We start from the raw sequence: 19,854 nt of genomic DNA on the forward strand, positions 1-19,854 counted from the left end.
TTCTTTAGGACAGTTTAACATCAATGACTGACATTCTAAAAAGTATTTCTCCTTGACTTTTCAATAGAACACTTTCCTCAGTCATAAGCCACTGTGCTGGAAGGCAGTTGCTTGGACTTGTCAGGAAGAAATACACCTCAAGAGAATTCATGGGGGAGAAGCCTGATAGATATTGGGGGTGGGATGACCTCAATCAGTCAAGCTCTATCAAAGTTATAAACCATGGAGAAAGCTGTCAAGAAAGCTTAGTCACATGCTCACTTCAGTTCCTTCAGCAAAAACTGTTGTTCAAAGCATCTGAAACAATATTCCTGTAAAAAGGACCACTTTTTCAAGGGGTAGTTAAACGGCACACATGCTATTTAAATCAGCTTTACCCTTTCCAAATTCCATCTCATTGTTTGTGTGCCAGAAGACCTTGAGTTTGTTCTCCCAGTTAACTAAGAGCTAAACTTGTTAATAGTTTATTAAATAATCACAGCTGAAATTGCCTATATGTGATTTTACATGACCTGATCTGATTGATAAATTGAAAAGTTTTAAGGCCTCTGGGATATCAGAACAAGCCTGCTCATATACAAAATCTGGTAGTTATCCATGTTACGTCAAATGAATAAATATTACTGTACAAGGTTTATTTGTTACTCTGGCATTTTATCCATTTCCTTTGATACTGTGAGAAATGAAAAAGAGCTTACTGCTGTGGGAAAATTACTTGGAGGCGGCGTTGGGGGCTGGAATTAGAGAAAACTGGGACCTAAATAGAATCATAGTATTATAGAAACTTTTTGGGGTAAAATACAGCTATCGCTTTCAGGGTGGTTGGCATGCACAGAAACTGCTTTACCACAGCTTCCTAAGCAGCACACCTTGCCATCTCAGCACCTGCTGATAGGAGTAACGGAGGCTGGAGCAGAGTAGAGACACCATGGCCAGGCTCTGTTGTGTTCCCCACAGGAGTGGGAACTTGATGGCACCACACAGCTGATAAGCTGCGTACTAGTTGTCACATGAAAAATCTATAAGAAGTCTGCTACTGAGCCAACCACTGTGGCAGAATTACATTCCTCAGATGAAATAATGTCATTGTAATACTAACGCACACCTCCCTCCCAAAGTTACCTGCTTCCAAGGTACTTCCACACCTCACTGGGCACATCATACCAATCAATAACAACAATATGTATGACTAGAGTCACTCAAGCGTCACCTAAATATGAAGAAAGTGGACTGGTCCTGAATAAATCTAAAGGGGAGGAACTGTTACCCAGACTCCTGAAATAGCACATTTTGATTTAGTGTCACAATATTAGGTCAAGCTGACCCACCCTCTAAAGTTCTAAGTTCTAGCTGAGAAGCTGATACGGTGTCACGATCCCCATACATCAACATAAAATTCATTGAAGGTAGAACAAAGGCAATTGTGGCAGTGGGAGACCACGACCTCCTGCTCAAATAGCCCCCTGAAAGAGGGCAAACCCCTGCTTGGAGAGCATGCATAGTTAGTGAAGAACTTCAGCAGTACTGTCTGAGGATACGTACTGGTTTGCACTGGGGAGGCGACAGGCTAGTGACCAATCCTGTGTATGATGGTGAATGTGCAGTGAACTGTGAAGTATCAAAGTGGACAACCAAGGGGAGAAGTTAGGGGAGACTCCATTGTAACTTCTGGGATCAGTCGATGGGCTGAACCTGTCTTCTACCCCATCAGGACACCTATTGGGTATGAACTTAATTCTATGACTATCTCATGCTAGCTCTTTTAAGTATGTTGTTTTAAGCTTGTTTTGCAGTCAGTGTATTATCACCAGCGATCTTTGAACCTTGCTCTGTCACAAACCTGTATTTTGTAAAATAAAAACCTTCAGCTAAACATTTTGTATAAGGCTCTGGAGATTTGAATAGCTATTGTCAGGAATTTGACTCAGTGACGCTGTCGGGAGGGTCCCTGCACAGGTTGGTTGAATCACCCTCCGATACGGTGGGCTGTCAGAACGCAGGGAGCGGGCAGGGTGGTCGGGCACAAGGGTCTCATCTTTCTTGGGAAACTGACAGGTGGATCAAACATAGAGGGTTTGAGGAAACCCCCCTTCTTAACATGACAACTGCCAGCATGGATTTCTTCTTCTACGTGCACGCTGGGCTCCTGAAAGCTGCTTAGATGGTAGTTGTGTCCACTTAGACACAACCACTTTTCTGATCTTTCCATCATTTGACCTCAACTGAAGCAAAAACTGCAGTCCAAGTCTTCAGGCCCTAATATTTTCCAGTATTCCCCCTCCTTCTGCTTATCTTTCCTTAATCATTTTGCTTAAAGGCTTAATATAGGAAAAGCCGAGTGGACCACAGATCTGGTAACTCATCACCACACCTGTAACATCTGGCCATTATGAGCAAGAACATGCACATCCCCTACTAGCCTGACCTACAGAAGTTCCCTCCAAGCTCTGAACGCCAAAATGCCACCCAAGAGGCACAGGGCAGAAGCGGCAGCTGTGGGTGCCCAGCCTGCAGCCCGGCCCCTGCGCGTACCCCGCCGCCCAGCCACGCGGGCCCTACCCCCAGACACCCGCGGGGCCCGGCAGCCGACGGGCCCGGCCACTGCGCAGCTGCCGGCGGGGGCTCAGCGGAGGCTGCGGGACAGAAGCGGCCCGCTTCGGCAGCCGGCTGCACCCTGCGGTGCCGGGGGGCAAGGCGGGCCGGCCCAGGCAACCCGCGCTCCCGCCGACCTGCCTCCCCGCGCCTCAGCCCCGGCCCCGGCAGGCCCCGCCCCGCGACGCGTCCCCGCAGCCGGCAGCGGGGCGGGATGCCCGCCGGCGCCTCCATGGCAGCGCCGGGCGCTTCCGCTTCCGGAGGCCAGAGGGCGGCAGGGCCCGGCCGCGCTTAGGCCGCGCTGGGCGGCAGCGGGGGTCGGGCCCGGCGCTGGGCGGGAGGAGGGGGCGACATGTGGACGCCACCGCTGCCCTGGTTGCTGACGGGGCTGCTGCTGTCTGCCCGTTGCTGGGAGGTGGCGGCGGCGGCCGCCCTTCCCCGCCGGAGCGCCGCCACTGCCTCCCCTCGCCCCACGGAGGTGGCCGGCGGGGGCGCCACGCGGAGCAGCGGCAGCCGCCTGGCGGAGGTGTCGGCGCCGCCTGAGCAAGGCCAGCCCATGACCCAGCGCGCCCTGTCCGTGCTGGTGCTGACTAGCGGAGCGCTCATCGTCTACTTCGTGATCCGGACCGTGCGGTGAGGGCGGGGGCCGCGGCGGCGCTGCCGCGGGGAGCGAGCGGGCAGGCGGCGGCGTTGCTGGCCGCCGTGCGGAGGCAGCGGGCCGGGGCCGGCCCTACTCCTGCCAGCGCCGCGCCGCTCCCGGCCCGGCGTGTGGGCGGTCGGGGTCCCCTCGGCTGCTGACGGGGGCCGGCGAGCGGGGCCTGGCTCCGCCGCCTGGGGGGGCGCCGCCGGCTGAGGCGCCTGGGAGAGGCCTGCTGCCGCCTCCCCGCCGCCTGCGGGCGGAGAGGTGCTGGCGGGCTCCGCTCGCGGCTGTGATACCGTTCGTCTGTGCTGGGCTTCTCCTGGCGCCCCCCGGTTCTCTTCAAGTGGACTTGTCACTGTTGACAGCCGTCCGTCCAGCTGAATTTAATTCTGTGCGTTCTGTGGGTCATTTTTGCCCTGTTTGGAAACAGCTGTCTCACTAGGCTACCGAATTTGTCCATCTCCCCTTCTTTGTCAGTAAACATCTTTCTTTTGTGCTTGCTTTTTCAGTAAAATTCTCTGGTTTGCACTTTCTTCAGGAAAGGGCCCTTAAAAAGCTTGCATCATTTGCCTTTGTTTCTCAACAGAAACTAGTGACTGCATAACATGATATGCATTACGGTGTTTGTCACCGTGTTTTGTTGTCTTTTGCAGTTTTACTTGCTACTTCTCATGCTTAAACTGTGAACTCTTTGGGACAAAGCACAAGCATGTGATTATGCATAAAGCGTATAGATTATGCAGCAAGCACTTCTCATTGTAGTTAGATATACTGGTCATTAGTATGTCCAGTACCTTCATCATTTAATCCAGAAACATAGCTGAAAGACAGTGGTCTGTGTGGGACGCTTAACTGAGACATGCACTCCGCGTGGACTAGGATATCCTGCTTGCTCTGTAGCGCTTACACATCACTCTTGAGCAGCCTTCAGTCATACTTTCATTTGAATCCGTATCTTGATGATACCATATCTTAAAGGAAATGGCATAATCTTTTAAGCAAGTGAATATTAATATGAACACTTCACAGTGTTTCTGTTCCTCCTAACCTCCTAACAGGAGCCTGTTGGATTTGGAGTTCTGAGTAGTAGTATGGAAAGACCAAGTCAATAAAAAAAAAAAAAAACCTCTCATTGCAGGAGCTGGGAAAGGAAATTCTCATCTACTGCCATTATTTTCTGCATAAGTGGCAATTTTTTGATATTCTGGTTTTGGCCATAGGAAGATTGCTCTTCAGCATTTGAAACTGGACTGTTGTCTCCTATGTGATACTGTAAACAGGAAGGTTAAAACTCATGTTCTGTAATACTGCTGCATCTTTCTGTTGCCTCTTGCTTCTGAAATTTGTAGATGAACCATATACTTTTGAATTTGAACTTATGACTTGAATATTTTTGCTGATGGTTGTAATAAGGAATTTAAGGTTTAGGTACAAACCTCCTAGTTTCCTTCCGAAAGACTTTCTCGCAATGAAACCATATGTATTGTTATCAGACATAAAAGCTTCAAGGCTTTTTATGAACTTTCAGCTAGGTCACCTGCCTAGTGGATGAAGGGAAGGTGGTGGATGTAGTTTTTCTGGATCTTGCTAAGGCTTTTGATATTGTCCCTTACAGCATCCTTCTGGACAAGTTGCCCAGCTGTGGGATGAACAGGTTCACAGTGCACTGGATGATGAATTCACTGAATGGCAGGGCTTAAAGTGTTGTAGTGAATGGGGCTACATCTGGCTGGTGACGAGTCACCAGCAGTGTTCCTTAGGGCTCAATTTTAGGGCAAGTTCCATCCAATGTATTTATCAGTCATGAGGAGGCAGGAGTTGAATGCACCATTAGCAGGTTTGCTGATGATACCAAACTGGGAGGTGCAGTTGGCTCTGTTGAGGGACAAGAGGTCTTGCAGAGCAATCTAGAGAGTTTGGAATATTGGACAACCATCAGTGGAATGAAATTTCACAAGAGCAAATGCCGGCCTCTCACCCGGGATGGAGTGATGCTGGACACAGGTTGGGAGAGGAGTGGCTGGAAGAGCAGCCCAGCAGAAAGGGATCTGGGAGTGCTGGTTGACAGTAAGTTCAATATGAGTCCACTGGTGACTGTTTGGAGGGACAAGATGCTTTGCAGAGAGATCTAGATGGTTTGGAGCATTGGGAAATTATTAATAGGATGAAACTTTAACAAGTGCAAATGCTGGGTTCTGCACCTGGGACGGCAAAATGCCAGGCACAAATATAAATGCAAAAAGGAGTGACTGGAAAGCATCCCTGCAGAAAGGGATCTGGGGGATGCTGGCTGACAACAGGCTCAATATGAGTCATCAGTGAGCCCTGGCAGCCAAGAGGGCAAACCTCTGCATCCTGGGATGCATCAAACACAGCATAACCAGCCGGTCCAAAGAGGTGAATATCCCACGGTACTTGGCATTAGTGTGGCCTCCCCTTGAGTATTGCGTGCAATTCTGGGCCCCACAATTTAAAAATAATGTCAGGGTACTTGAATGTGCCCAGAGGAGGGCAGCCTAGCTGGTGGGAGGGCTGGAAGGCATGGCCTGTGAGGAGCAGCTGGGGGCTTTGGGGTGGTCTGGTTTGGAGACAGGGAGGCTGGGGGCGACTTCATTGCTCTCTATAGCTGCCGGGGGGGCGGGGGGAGGGGAGAGGAGAGGGAGGTGCTGAGCTCTTCTCCCTGCTATCAGTGACAGGACGCCTGGGAATGGCTCAAAGCTGTGCCAGGGGGGGTTTAGACTGGACATTAGGAAGCATTTCTTTACCGACAGGGTGGTCAAACACTGGAACAGGCTTAGAGAGGTGGTCAGGGTTTAAAAGTCATTTGGACCGTGTCCTTAATAACATGCTTTAATTTTCGGTCAGCCCTAAGTGGTCAGGCAGTTGTACTAGACCAGGGGTCCTCAGACTAGGGCCCGCGGGCTGGGTACAGCCCCCCAGGGTCCTCAATCCGGCCCCCGGTATTTACAGACCCCCCCCTGCCCCCCCCACCGCGGGTTGCGGGGGGGAAACCAAGCAGCCGCAGATGGCTGCCTGCCACTGCATCCGTGCCGGCCCCTGGTTAAACAGTGTGAGGACCCCTGGGCTAGATGGTCTTTGTAGGTCCCTTCCAACCAAAATACTGTATTCTAGCTTAATATATACACAGACTTCATATTGATTTATTCAGAGGAAAGTTCTGTAAATTTAAAATAAAACGTAAATTTTTTCAAGTTCTGGTAAAGACTTTACCTAGAAAATCTAGCTACTTTCTGTTGAGATACCTTGAGCCAAAGCTTTGCCTGATTCAAGAAGGTACCAATGTCTGCCTTTATCAATTTTATACGTTCTTTTAAAGGTAGGAGTTTTTTGTTTTCAGAGCCATGTGACTTTCTGTGAAGATGGTGCACTGAAAGTGTGTTTTCAGGAAAATATTTTGCAAGCTGATACAACTTCAGTAATGTGGCTAACAACTCTCCACTTTTGGATATGGATTTTGGTTGGGAATGGTTGTGTACTCTGTAGCAATCTCCTGTTAGCCTTCTCAGGTGATACTACTGATGATGCAGTTCCTCTGTCTGGAAAAAAAAATAATGTTAATTTCATTTCTGGCTTTGTATGTGGACATGTTTGAACCCCCTGATTATAAAGCATGGGCTGCTTGCACATCTCCTTCTTCTGGTACATTAAGCTTAATTTGGGAGGTATTGTCAATAGTTGTGACAACTGAAATGGACAAGGCACAGGGTGGCAGAGGCTGTCAGAGAGCTCTAGAGATTTAGTCTAGTTCCTGCTTATGGCAGGGTCACCTACTGCAGGTTCCTCAGCCCTTGTCCAGTTGAGTTTTGAATATCTCTAATGATGCAGATTCTACAGCTCTCTCTGGGCAACATGTTCCTGTGTTTTATCACTTACAGTAAGAAAGGTTTGGGCTTTTTTTGTGTTGACGCTTTTTTTGGTTTTTTTTCCAATCACTTTTGGTGAAAGCAATCTTTATTATAATGAAGCCTTAGTCTTTTCTAGACTCCCTTGTCTTGGAGTAACCTTGAAGGTCTTGTGTATAAAGACTTGTTTTGCTACAGTAGTTAATTCTGCCAATTAAAACAGAATTCTGGGGCTTTTATGGACCCTGATTCTGGTATATACCAAACTCCTTTTATAATAGAAGAATTGCAAAGAATAAAGTATGAAGTCCGAGATCATGCAGCATATCCACCAAAAGAAAACTGAGACACAGTGATGCCTTGTTCACTCTATCAGTGTAGTTTTATCACCTTTTTCGCTTCATAGTTTTGATATTTACATAAAATACCTTATGTGTTAGCCCTTTCTGATGCACAGAAAAGCTGAAGTTACAATTCATGTATCCTTTTGGGTTTTCTCCTGTTGCTCTGGCTGGAGAGCTGGGGGTTTTTAACGAGTCCTTTTCCAGAGAAAGGTCTTACTCCACGTTTATGTAGGAAGAAGTACCTGCCCTCTTTCTCAGGTGATGAGAAAACAGGGCACAGCAGGCGTGGTGAAGTAACTTTTCTTTTTAGGGGAAAAGTGGGCTACATAATTTGACATGTTAAGTGAAGCATTCAAAGTATGTTTCAGTATGAATTGTGTATCATGATTTTAATGTAAAATAAATGTCTAGGAAGTTATTTAAAAGCCTTTTGAAGGATGATTACTGAATGTCTTTCATGGGTGTGAAATCTGTAGTTCATGCATAACTTTTGCAGAAGAAAAGCCCACTTCAAGTAATTACTTTATGAGAATACTTTTTGTAATGAATATAGCTCATAGTTCAGGAAAAATGATTTTTATTGAAAATATGATTTAATGGGAGAATATGAGTTAACTGTAGCATATTTTGTAGCACAAGATATAAGAAAACTTTAGCATGGAACTTTCCAAGCACTGGCTCGACTCTGGGACAGGTAAAAACTTAGTTCTGTCTACAGACCGTTACCAAACTCTTCCATTTTTGCAGAGCTGTGAGTGTGTGCCTGTAACTCATCTGCCTATTTGAAAGTAGTCTGTCTTTGGAACTATTGAGCAAGAAAATCTGAGTTTCACTTCTGAGAAGGCATATTACTGGTCCATGAGTATGACTTACCTCTGGGTTTAGGTGATGAGAGCTGCAGATTCCTTGGCAGATACTCAGAATTGTCTAAAATACTGTGAAGCTGAAGGGTGATGAGTTGAGGAGGTTGGTTTATTGTAGAGTTTACTAAAAGTAAAAAGCTGCTAATAGAAAGACACTTCACCTAAAAGGACAAGGTTATTAGCAATTGCTGCTTTATTGAACTGATCTTGTTTGAAGTATTTGTGGCTTGCTGCAAGAGTGCTACCTTACACCTGGACAAATTAGGATAGTGTAATATAGCTTGTTTGGTCTCCCCTTATATAGGTGGGAATGACTACAGGAAAATGTCATTTTGTGCTAACATTTTTATTGTTTAGAGACATTTCTATATTAAGCTTGCAATATGCAATAAGTATGCCGTATGTGACGTGTGTAATCATGATAGAAATTCTATATATGTATTGTGAGTCATAGTCAATCTTGTATTATTCTAAATAATTCTGTTACACCAGTGCTGCTGATGTGTTTATCGGTCTTCTTTTAAGAAATGGTATTGGTGTTTGTGCTCCTAGGGTGGGACTTCACTCACAGCATTAAACAGTGTGGATTTATGCCAGCCTTTTAGATCTAAATTGCATTAAATTTCTTGAATTTGCATGGAGTGTAATAATGTGACAGTAGAATGAGGACGTCTTGAACTTTTTGGAAAGCATTTACAGGCTTGATAGATAGCACTAGCTTCTCTCTGTGATTATCAGCATTGAAAAGCTATCTCGTTTGAGATCTGTTTTCCTTTTGTTTGCCTAGGTTTTTCTCTAATGCATGCAGTGGTTTGGTTTTTTCCTTTCTGGTACAGTCTAAGGACTGAGTAGTTTGTTTTAAGGCTATGTTTGCATCTCCTTTTTCAGGATTCCCCTAAAAGAAGGTAAAAATTATTTGGAAGCTGTTTTAAGTTACATCGGCTTATAAGCAGCCATTATCCTGCAAATCCTACAATGCTCTGTTCTACACAGAAAATAAATAGAAAGGTCCTTGGGAGAAAATATTTTACACAGTTATTATGCAAAATTAATTTTCTGGATGGAATTAAGGACAAATATTGCAGTGATCCTTTTACTTGATATCAGATGCAGGTAAGACTTGTGTTTGAACTCTATTGTTGCTTTGAAGGAGGTTTACTTCTAACTGCAGTAGAATTTGACATTGAAAATACCAGTTTCTCAAAATATATCCCATCAATGTGGTGATACACAAAACTAAACCAATTAATTATCAAGACTTCATGGAAATGAGAAAATTCTGTTATGTAAAGGTACCTTGCCCTGTTGCTTTTTGCTTTTTAATGATTCTTCTGCTACTTCTTTGGGCAGACATGTTCAGAAGATGTTTGTATTTGGTACACCAGATAAGCATTCAAAGAACTTATAAATACGTAGTTTAGAATACCTTTTTGTACAAGGAAGTTCTGGGATCTAAGCTAACATTGTACTGCCTGAGATGACTGAGATTTTGAGATTTCTGTCAGCAGTCAGTTTTGGAATTGTATCCCACCCCAAAAGGAGGTCACATGTTATGTAGTGGCTGTTTTTTACCATACTCTGTGGTGGTGGGATTTTTTTAAACTCTTCCCACTCAAGTCTGTTTCTTGCAGTTCTGAGTTTCTTTAGGCACTGAATGTGCTTTAAACTTGACCTGTTGTTTTGCTTCACATCTCATTTTCTTAACACACTTTCTGCCTTTTTTTAAATACCAGCATTCTTAGTTTCTCTTATTTAGCTGTCCTCTTAGTTTAAAAATCTATGCCATTTCTGATGTTACTCAGATAATACCTGTTTATATTTCCTTATGGATTCCTCTACTGTTATTAGCTGTATTTGAGGAAGGATTAGGACTAAGCATGTAGAAGTATAACATCGACTTTTTATGTTGTTTTAAATCCATTTTCATAACTTTTATCTTATTAGATGCCAAAGTAACTATAGTAACTATAAAGTAACAAAGTCCATAGTAACTATAAAAATTAAAATTATCTCTGTTTAGTTCATGAGAAGCATAGAGAGCACTACTGACTTTAATGGAATGGGATTTTGTCCTAGGTTTTCCTAACAGTCAAAGGGTAAAAAGGTTTAAGTTTTTGTTAACACTCCTGACCGTTCTGCTGTCATAGTTATTGACCATACATGCATGTTGCATAAGCATCTCCAGTATTTTAGCTTTAATCTTTTGACTAATCTGTATGTAGTGAAAGTTTTCATGTCACAAAAAATTCTGTTACCACTTTTTCAACAGCATTTGTTTGAATCTAGAAATTCGTGCCAGGCTTGTGATAAATTTTTTCTTCATTATCACAATCTGGATATTTGCTATGACTGTTTTAGGTTATTCTCAGCTCACAGTAGTGATTCAATTTCATTTTTTCCCGATAAGTAAAAAAGTAAAGTATATGGTGAGCTTGACAGAAATATTGACTCTGCGAATAGCATGAACTGCCTCTCCTTCATTTCCTGTTTTATTTGTGTTCAAGATAATATCTAGACTACTAGAATGTCTGGGAATGCTTGTCCTACCACCAATTGCCCAGCTTCTACTTCAGTACAAAAAGATAAGATATATATGAAACAACTATGGTTTTCACCATCTTAAAATTTTAGAATTTTCTTCTGTGTGGTACTTGAAATATACAGCTTCTTTCTATATTGAGGACTAAAGGCCAGATAAAATGAAGGAAAAAAATGGAAGGAACTTTGTTGTGAGCAAAAAGGTGAAATTTGCATCTTTGATATTAGCCTTAGCTTCACACGATGACGTTACGTACTTTTAAGTTGTGCTAAAGTACTTAAATGCTTGGCACAACAGCTGCTGCTATTTCAAATCGTAGTTGGGGGTGGAGGAAATGATCATGCTGTTTTTTTTTTTTTTATATATAATATCAGAAGTTGGAGCACATTGAAGAATTAGGTGTATTTTATACCCTTCCCATCCTAACAAGGTTACGTTTGCTTCTTAGTTACAAAAGGAGGTCTAATACAATGAAATATAGTCTAAATCAAGACTGGATACTACTGTGTGTCCTTTCAAAGTTACCCTGGTGTGAAAAAGTGAACGCTTTTCCAAGAAGCATTTAAAAAAATTATTTAAGCACAACAGAATTCAGGACAGAATGTGAAGCTGAGTCTCAATATTGTATTTGATATCTCTTACCAGGCGGTTAAAGTTATAGTACATACTATAGTAAAGTATGGTACATACTATAGTAGCATAATATGTTTTGCATAAATAATCTTTTTGATTATTAGCTCTGAAATATCCAGTATTGCGGTTCCTGAATGTTGTAGGCACATTTTCTAGATACCTAGCTTGGTTTTGTAGATCTGGAGTTTCTAAAAGGGAAGGCTCCTATCCCATTTGAGTTTAGCACTAAATGCATAGAAAGCAGATTATTTTTTTTTTTGTCCGATACCTTTAATGTAGCAGCTGTTTGCTAGTATGCAGTACCTGACTTTGTCAGCATTTTGTAAATCAGTGCCTTTGCATAGTGTGTGCTGAGTTGCTAGTGATCCAAGTTCCTGATCTTCAAAGACTTGAGGAAGGCATATTCGGTGTGTATAGGAATAGTTCTGCAATGCCAAATAGAACAGTTCAGTGCGTGAGTGTGTCTGGGGCTTATGTGGGACCCAGGCCCACGTAGAGAAGCCACGGAAAGTGAGAAAAGCAGATGCAAACAGTCAGTTCATCTGTGATAAGCCCTGTCCCTTAACCCAGAAATCTGGATCGCTGCCTCTCTTCGGTCTGTGTTTTGTGAAGCATACAAGACATTGACTCTACAAGTTCTCATTCCAGAGTGTAATTATAAACAATGTTTTTAACTTGATAGTTATAAAAGATTTCTCAAATGATGGTGTTTCAATGTGGACCTATGACTTGTGTGTATCTTTGCTATAACTCTGTTGAGTTTCTTTCTTATTTGATCCGCTGCTTTATAAAAGATGCATAAAACACATAGGGGATATGTAGCAAGATAATTTTTTTCTCATTGTAGGATCTGCTAGAAGTGTGCTTTTGCATGTAATTTTACCTGGCTCTTGCATTTAGCTACCAAGTGCCTGTATAAGCTTTTTGCATTCACTACTGTAATTCTGTACAAAACTACAGATGACGTTCTTACTGGCCTTAGTTGTTTCATGTAAACTCTTGACACTTAGCGTTGTCTGACTTCTCGATATCTTAGAGCTAAGTGTGTACACCTGTACCTATACTAAATTTTTTTACATTTATGGTGAGTATCAATATAGCTGTATTTTAAAGGATAGTTTTCTAACATTGTTGGAATAGAAAGTAGAGAAGAATTTATAGAACTTAAATATTTTAAAATACATTTCAGGCTCAGAAGGCGAAACAGAAAAACCCGAAGATACGGAGTTTTGGATACAAACATAGAAAACATGGAGCTGACCCCATTAGAGCAAGATGATGATGATGATGATACAACACTGTTTGATGCCAATCATCCTCGAAGGTTTGTATATAACAGCCAAAGGTACTTCTAGCAATAGAAGTGAAGGAGTATGGATGGTAAGCAGTTTCACTGAGAAAGCTCACTACTGTGTTTCATATGCATGTAGTTGGACAAGGGATGTCAAGATCACTTGAATTTTAAATGGGCAAGAATTTAGTGGGCAAGAAGATAAACACCATTTGTCTTCAGCATGTGAGTTCCAGAGAAATGGAGAGGAAGGTAGGATATTTTTGTTACAAATACAGTATCATTACTGAAGCTTATGTTAAAGTTGACAACTAGCTTTTTCCTTTCTCTTTTTTTCTTTTTTTTTTTTTTTATTTTGGAGGCTCCTCAATTTTTCTGGTGTATTCTCCTATGAGTTCTCTGCTTCTAGCAGTTTTGTTCGTCTTGTGCATTGCTGAAGTAGTCAGCAGATAGTTGATAATGATCCAGCAACAAGTTTTAGATTTGGTACTGCTGCATAGAAGGGTTCGTATCCTTAAATCACCTTCTGAAACTATATACATACAGGAAAATTTTGTTATATTTCCTTATTGTTCTTAGACTTAAACATTGTGATCAATCCAAACTTAAACTTATGTAATTCAAACTTTAAAAAAAGTTTTGCTTACGGAGTAATGCCATCATGCTGTACATGCAAAGACAGTTTTTATTTCATAGAATGGTCATATTAAGGGCTACTGTCAAGTATCAGAGGCGGTAAAATGATGAATTCTGCCAGCCACAGCTAGTAATTGATTCAGCACTGTTTAATGTGAAACTGAATTAAAGTCTCATCAAAACAATTCAACAAATGCAATATATGAAGTCTCTAATGAATTATAAGTATTGGAGTAGTAAGTCAGATGTTCTGCTGTTTATCAGGAAACAACTTGGCATGCAGTTCTGGAACTTGGAAGTGAAAGGTTCAGTCTTTTTTGTCTCCTTGGGGGGAATCTTTCAGATGAAATTTTTTTCATGAGTCAAGACCACCCTTTCCTTTTTCTCTCCCCCATACAGTAGAAGAAAATAGTCAGAATACCTCCACTTCCCACTCCTCTGTATTAGAGAGTCATGTGGCACTTAGTTACCCCATGTTACTAGCCTTGTTCCAGTATAAAATATGCCCATTATGTAACAGTTAATTGTCACATTATATCCAGGAATTCCCTCAATGGCTTTCTTAGATCTTTTAACTTTTCTTGTAACTCAACATACTTATTAGACTTCATGATATTCCTTATAAATCTTTATTTACAGGACTATCAAGTAACCTTTTTACTAGGGATAAACACGATTAATATGGCTAGTCATCATTAACAGTGTTACACAACTAACAGCAATGCTGTTGTATTCATGGTTTAGAGGTTGCTTCATACTCTTGTATGCTTATTTGGAGATTGAGCATGGTTGTAGTTGTTAAGCTTCAAGGAGCTGATTATGTCTCAAGAGCACTATTTTATTTAAAGGTACTATACTATCTATGTGTTAAATAGAAATATATGTACTGTGTTCTCTAGTGCAGAGGAGGCTGTGTTAATAAGTGGTATTGAAATATATGTGTCTTATACATGTAGGTAAATGTTCTCATTTTTTGGGCTGCTTATAATAGCTTCCAATATACCTGCTTTGGGGGGATTATATTAAGCTTTCCAGACACTGAAATGGAGCATGTGTCTTTTAACCCTATTCTTTTACCTTAGTAGGTTGCTGTCTAAACTAAATTCACATTCTGCAGAGAAATCTGAAATTCATAGCTTTGAAGCTTACTGTAAATTAAAATAAACAAGATTGTATTTTGTAAGTCTGAAGCTACAAAACTGCGGCAGTGTCTGTTTCTTTAAACCTCTTTGCATACATTAAAATAGAAGCTATGAACACCCTAAAGGGAAAGTTCACTAAAATAATATCAGAGGTTTTCAGAGGGTGGGTTTCTGTTGGTTTGTTTTTTTTTTTTATTCTACATTTCAACAGTTCAATTTGAGGAAGAAAAAATGATCATTCAAGTATTTTATTGTAGAAGTATCTTAATATGCACAGTATTTTTAAATTGTTACAAATCCATTTTGCAGTTATAGTCTTGCAGCAGCTTATAGAGTAACCAAAGTATGTAAAGCAGATAGATACTGTTCTTTTCTGGTTTACTTCAGTTATTATTTCATCTTTGAGTATTTTATTCTTGTCCCTGACAGAATGTATAAGGACGAAACAAAAGTTAAAAACAATAAGAAAAGGAAGTATGGTGTAGACTGAGGTCCTTATTTTTATTTCTCCCTTTTTGCCACGCAAACATGCTAGGGTGAAACTGGGGTGTATATATATGTACATATGCTTTTTGATGGCCTGTCACTCTAAAAAGACCAACCTGAGAACTTCCAAAATCAGAACAGGTGTGTACCAAGGATCCTATATATTTCTGCCATGGTTATTCAATCAGGTAGAGCATATTCTAGTCATTCCTTTTTAAAATTTATCTTGGGAACTCATACTCAATGAAGTCACTGTCTTATGGATTGCCCTACCTCTGATCCCAATATGGATTTTGTCAAAACATGTCTGAAATGAATGTTTTTACCACTACACTTTCTGTGGTTGAAGTTAATTTGTTTTATGGTTAAGAAATTAACCTGCATTAAAGTAAACGCTTTATATCTGTAGACAGTAGGCTTTGAACTGCACTTGCCCTTAACTGTGTTAACTACAAAAAAAATCACATTGGTGTTGTAGCTGGCAAAAAACCCCAATGCAAAACAAAAAAGAAACACACCAAAGAAAGCAGCGTTCTAATTTCCAAATACTCAGCCCCTCTCAAACTGAAGTACTGCAGATCATAATTTTGTTTAGCTATACCAAGCAAACTGGAAGTATTTTTAAAGTAGATTACTGATCCAGACTATTGTAAAAAATAGGCCTTTGGATGACATATGATCCAAACAGTTTGAATACGTTAGTAGTGTTTCATTTAGCTGATGGCATAGCTGTTGTAAGATAAGTATTTATTTTAATAAATACGGTTCCTCACATACTGTGGTATCTTGTTGATGAAGGAACTTCTACGTCAGTAGTATCTGATTTTAAAAGCATCCAGCTGTAGCTGAAAAAGCAGTACCTGTTGTTTTGATCCAAGTCCAAAGAGCCAGAAAAAGTGGAGAGAGAAGTGGCACGTAATATCTGAACATGTCATAGTCTAGAGTAAATACATATAACTTGTGGCATAGGTGTACCTTTGTTTCTGCCTTGTGGGGCTGCAAAATTTCATGTTTGCTCACAGAGGAGATGATAATGTCAGCCTTCCAGTGAAACTGCAAGTTAATTTTATTGGAGTAGCTGACTGATCTAACCAAACTTAATTTTAACATGTTTCTGTTAAATTGCTGAGGAAAATTGACTAAACAGATTGGAAGTAATACCTTCAGAGGAGAGTAACTGTAGATAATAAAGGGGGAAGATGTTATTGTTGTTTCAAGATAGCTCCGAAAGTAAGTGCCTAAATTATAAAAGTCATTATTTTGATACTGGGAGCTTGAGAAAACAAGAGCTTCAGTTATGTTTAGTCAGTAATGTCAATATACTCCCATTAATGTATATTTAGAGCTTGCTGTGTTCTCCTTTATGGAGAGAAGCTCTCAAAGTTTTAAATGTTACTTTTTATCTTGAAACTGTGTATAGGAGGAGAACAGTGCTGAACATGTTAATGTACTCCACAAATCTCTATGGAACAGCTTGATAAAATGCTTTCCAAACTTTGCAGAGCAACGGCATTGCTGGGAGGGAAGTTTGAAAACTAATGTAGAGTACTTTATTTTTTTAAAAAAAAACTTAATTGGGAATGTACTTTCTTCAGTTGTTTTTTTTCTTGTTTCAACTAAGTCTTCTGCATCTGTGTTGAAGCTTAGTAGTCTGTCTTCATGTTACTGCTTAACCAAGAATGACCAAAGGGAGTACAAAATGTGTAAGTAATCAGAGTCACTGAGGACAACTTGATGATAATGATACTCAGATATTCTCAGATGTCATTACACTTTGTCCTGACACTTGCAGTAATTCAGAGGTATAGCTGGTTGGGGTTTTTTTAAGGTAGCATAAATATGCAGTCAGGCTTGGAGCAGCTGATCAGAGAACAAAGAGGGACCTTTAATGGTTTTTGAGTTTAGTCCTTTGTTAAGTAAATCACAGTTGCAATTTTGCTTAACTATAGTCAAGAATCAGCTTAATCAGTTTATAAGTTTCTTACCCTCATAAAAGCACTGAAAACTAATCACGGTTACAGCAGATTCCAATCTGCATGTTTTGGTGGGTTCATGTACATTTCTTATGGACAACAAATTACAGAAATACTGTTTTACATAGGAAATAGTTGCCTTTTTTCCTTCATTCTTTATGACCTATTAATAGACTGCGTTAGTATCCACTCTGCTTTTGTTTTCCTTGATATTTTCATTTTCCTGATAAAACAATCAGGCCTTTTTTAAGGTGATACTCTATGGCACAATATGCATGTTAGAAATCCCTATAGGCTTGTTTTGGGTTAGCTGGTAAGCCTATTTGACCCTTTCCAAGGCTAGGCAGAGAAATGGGCTTATTTCCTAAAATCAGTGTTAGTATACTGGCATCCTGTATAAGGTTATTACTTGGAATGTTGCTGTTTTCTTTTAGAGCTACATGAAAAAACGTTCACGGTGCCCTCTGTTAAGCATAGATGCAATTTAAGTGCACTCCCACTGTTTTCATCACCCATGTAGCTAGTCTCTGCATCTTCATTTTGGGGCAGCTTACTGTAATGGGATATTTTAGCCATTTTGTTCAGTAGCATACTATTAAATGTCAGTCTGAAAATCTAACGTTTGGTTTCTCACCATGCAACTTTACCTACATCTCAACTGAAGTATCACATCTTTGTATCTTAGTATCTTAGTATCACATCTTTGGTTTTCAAAGGTCAGTCATACGAATAGTTTACAATCCTCATTAAATCACTTTACACACAAACTACTGTTGCACAAGGAAAAGCACTTACTCTGATTTTGATAGCATTCCAGTTGTGGAATGCTACCAAGAGTTACAACAGTTTCAAAAGAACTCAGACCCTTGAAAGTTTAAAAATATCTCCCAACGTGGTAAAAACTCAGGTTTTCTTTTTTCGTAAGTGGGCTGTCTCTGTATTTGGGAAGTTTAAATTAATGGAATTTTATGGCACTTTGCTTCACAGTAATACGATAACTATGAGTTTTTACAGGCAGATTTAATAATAAGATGTTACATCTCTGTGTTTTTCATAATGTTTGATTTTCAAAAATGTAGGGTAAAGTTCCCCTTGGAACAGAACATTTCAGCTTAATGCATCTGTTTCTTCTCTTATAGAGAAGTACGTGCCTTTCAGTGAAAGAACTTAATCTTAGAACCAGAGAAGGAGACTGCTTCATGGAAGGACTAAGAAGCAAAAGTATATGCAGTTTGGAGGGGCTAATTTAATTTGTGTATATTATGGCATCCTTAATTTGTTGCAATAAATACTGTACCAACTTGTACCTTTCTGTATATAGAGAATTCTAAATGTAAAGTCTACGGGGAGAGAGGACACTAAAATGAAAACTTATTTGGAAGGGAGATTACTTTTGAAAATGGGGTATTTTTTGTATGCCATAAGTGTGGTATACACTTTTTCTACAGTAATCTGGAATGTTAACAATTTTTTTTTTTTTTTGCTGATATTAAATTGTAAGTAAATATAGCCTCTGTGGACTCCTCAAAATTGTTAGAACTTGATTTTAGTTGAGGAGATCATTTATTCTGTGCAAATAAAAAGCCAAACTACTGCCTCGTGTGTTGAGATGTTTTTTAAACTGAATTAACATGTTTTATGTAAACTTTATTGAACAAATAAAAACTATTTACAGTGTTCCTAGCCATTAGCGTGATACTTCAACAGTATAGGTTTTAAGAATGTATTAATGCAATCTTGTAAAACGCAGTACTGCAACATCTTTTTGCAGTTTAGACTACTGATTACAGCTATTGAGTCAATTTTTTTGCAAGGTCCATTTTCAACTTGTGTGAACAAATGTTGCTTACTGACTTCAGGGTACTGCTGCTGTGTAGTCCATGCAGTGTCATTGTTCAGACTCACGGTAAAACAGATACAAGCCTCCTGGGTACCCTTGTTTACTTTTGTACTCTTTAAACAATCTAGGTCAAATACTAAATTTGCTGTAACTCTGAAATGAGAGAGTGACATCAGAAGCAGCTGTTACTATGAAATGTGTGGTAATATTCATATGAATGTAGTTGGCATCCAGCAATTATGTTTATTTTTTAACTAGTGCTAGAAAAATTAATAGAACAAGCTTTAAGATCTGGAAGACCTGGTTTTAAAAATGTCTTGCAGTTTCCACAGGAATCTTGATAAAGCATACAAATATTCAAATTCCAGTTCATTAAAATTACTCTGTAAATTTATTGCCAGTTCTGTATGTATCTAATATGAAGGCATAAACTTGTTGTAGCAGTATTGGTGAGGCTGGCTACGTTTCCTGAAAGTTCCTGTGTTATGGGCTACAGGGAAAAAAAGGGATTATATTTCCTGATATTTTTTTTTTCAGTCCTCTCTTGGTGTTTGAATAAAATTGGAATATGCTGTTTGTCCTTGAGGTTATTTCTGCAGTGATGGTGCATGGAGCGGGTCAGCTATAGACCTTTTTAGCCCTGTGCCAGCTGATACGCGGTACTGAAACCTTATCTGCCCTAGTAGCAACTCCAATGAGCTCTGAAGTAATGGATGTGAAATCAATGTCCTAAGGTAATTTTCACTACAGTTGCACTTGCACCACACGTATTTGGGAAATACATTGTATTTACAATAAATGCAAGTTTATTTTGCGCCCTGTCCTCTTTTACCTGACTTTTTCTGCCCATATGTAAAGATAAAATCTAAATGAAAGCACTGGTTCTCAGAGAGGCTTAGCTGGGGAATCTAGAGACATTGTGAAGTATAGCTGTGTCGTAGGCTGCAGGTAAGAGAACAACAAAGGATAGAAGGTAAAGCATGTTACCTCTGTATATAAAAGGGACTATCAA

The 19,854-nt window shown here is 40.4% G+C and overlaps 1 protein-coding gene across 2 annotated transcripts; it reads left to right on the forward strand.

Moving 5' to 3' along the window:
- The first annotated feature begins 2,846 nt into the window (after positions 1 to 2,846).
- FAM174A (family with sequence similarity 174 member A) lies at positions 2,847 to 18,679 on the forward strand. 2 transcript variants are annotated; one of them, XR_008730217.1, is made up of 4 exons: positions 2,847 to 3,225; positions 12,664 to 12,798; positions 12,905 to 13,017; positions 18,142 to 18,679. XR_008730217.1 is itself a non-coding variant. In XM_055698998.1 (3 exons), exons 1-3 carry the CDS (start codon positions 2,945 to 2,947, stop codon positions 18,161 to 18,163), a joined length of 438 nt encoding a protein of 145 aa, XP_055554973.1. In that variant the 5' UTR covers positions 2,849 to 2,944; the 3' UTR covers positions 18,164 to 18,679. The 2 variants fall into 2 exon arrangements, 1 of the variants encoding a protein (XP_055554973.1); XM_055698998.1 differs by lacking the exon at positions 12,905 to 13,017 and having other exon boundaries at positions 2,849 to 3,225.
- The last annotated feature ends 1,175 nt before the right edge of the window (positions 18,680 to 19,854 follow it).

This window comes from Falco cherrug, chromosome Z (assembly GCF_023634085.1).
Source record: "Falco cherrug isolate bFalChe1 chromosome Z, bFalChe1.pri, whole genome shotgun sequence".
Lineage (NCBI taxonomy): Eukaryota > Metazoa > Chordata > Aves > Falconiformes > Falconidae > Falco > Falco cherrug.

Coding starts and splice junctions, on each gene's coding strand:
- FAM174A (XM_055698998.1), top strand. CDS start 2,945: ATGTGGACGCCACCGCTGCCCTGGTTGCTGACGGGGCTGCTGCTGTCT. Junction 3,226..12,663: donor TTCGTGATCCGGACCGTGCG/GTGAGGGCGGGG, acceptor AATACATTTCAG/GCTCAGAAGGCGAAACAGAA. Junction 12,799..18,141: donor GATGCCAATCATCCTCGAAG/GTTTGTATATAA, acceptor CTTCTCTTATAG/AGAAGTACGTGCCTTTCAGT.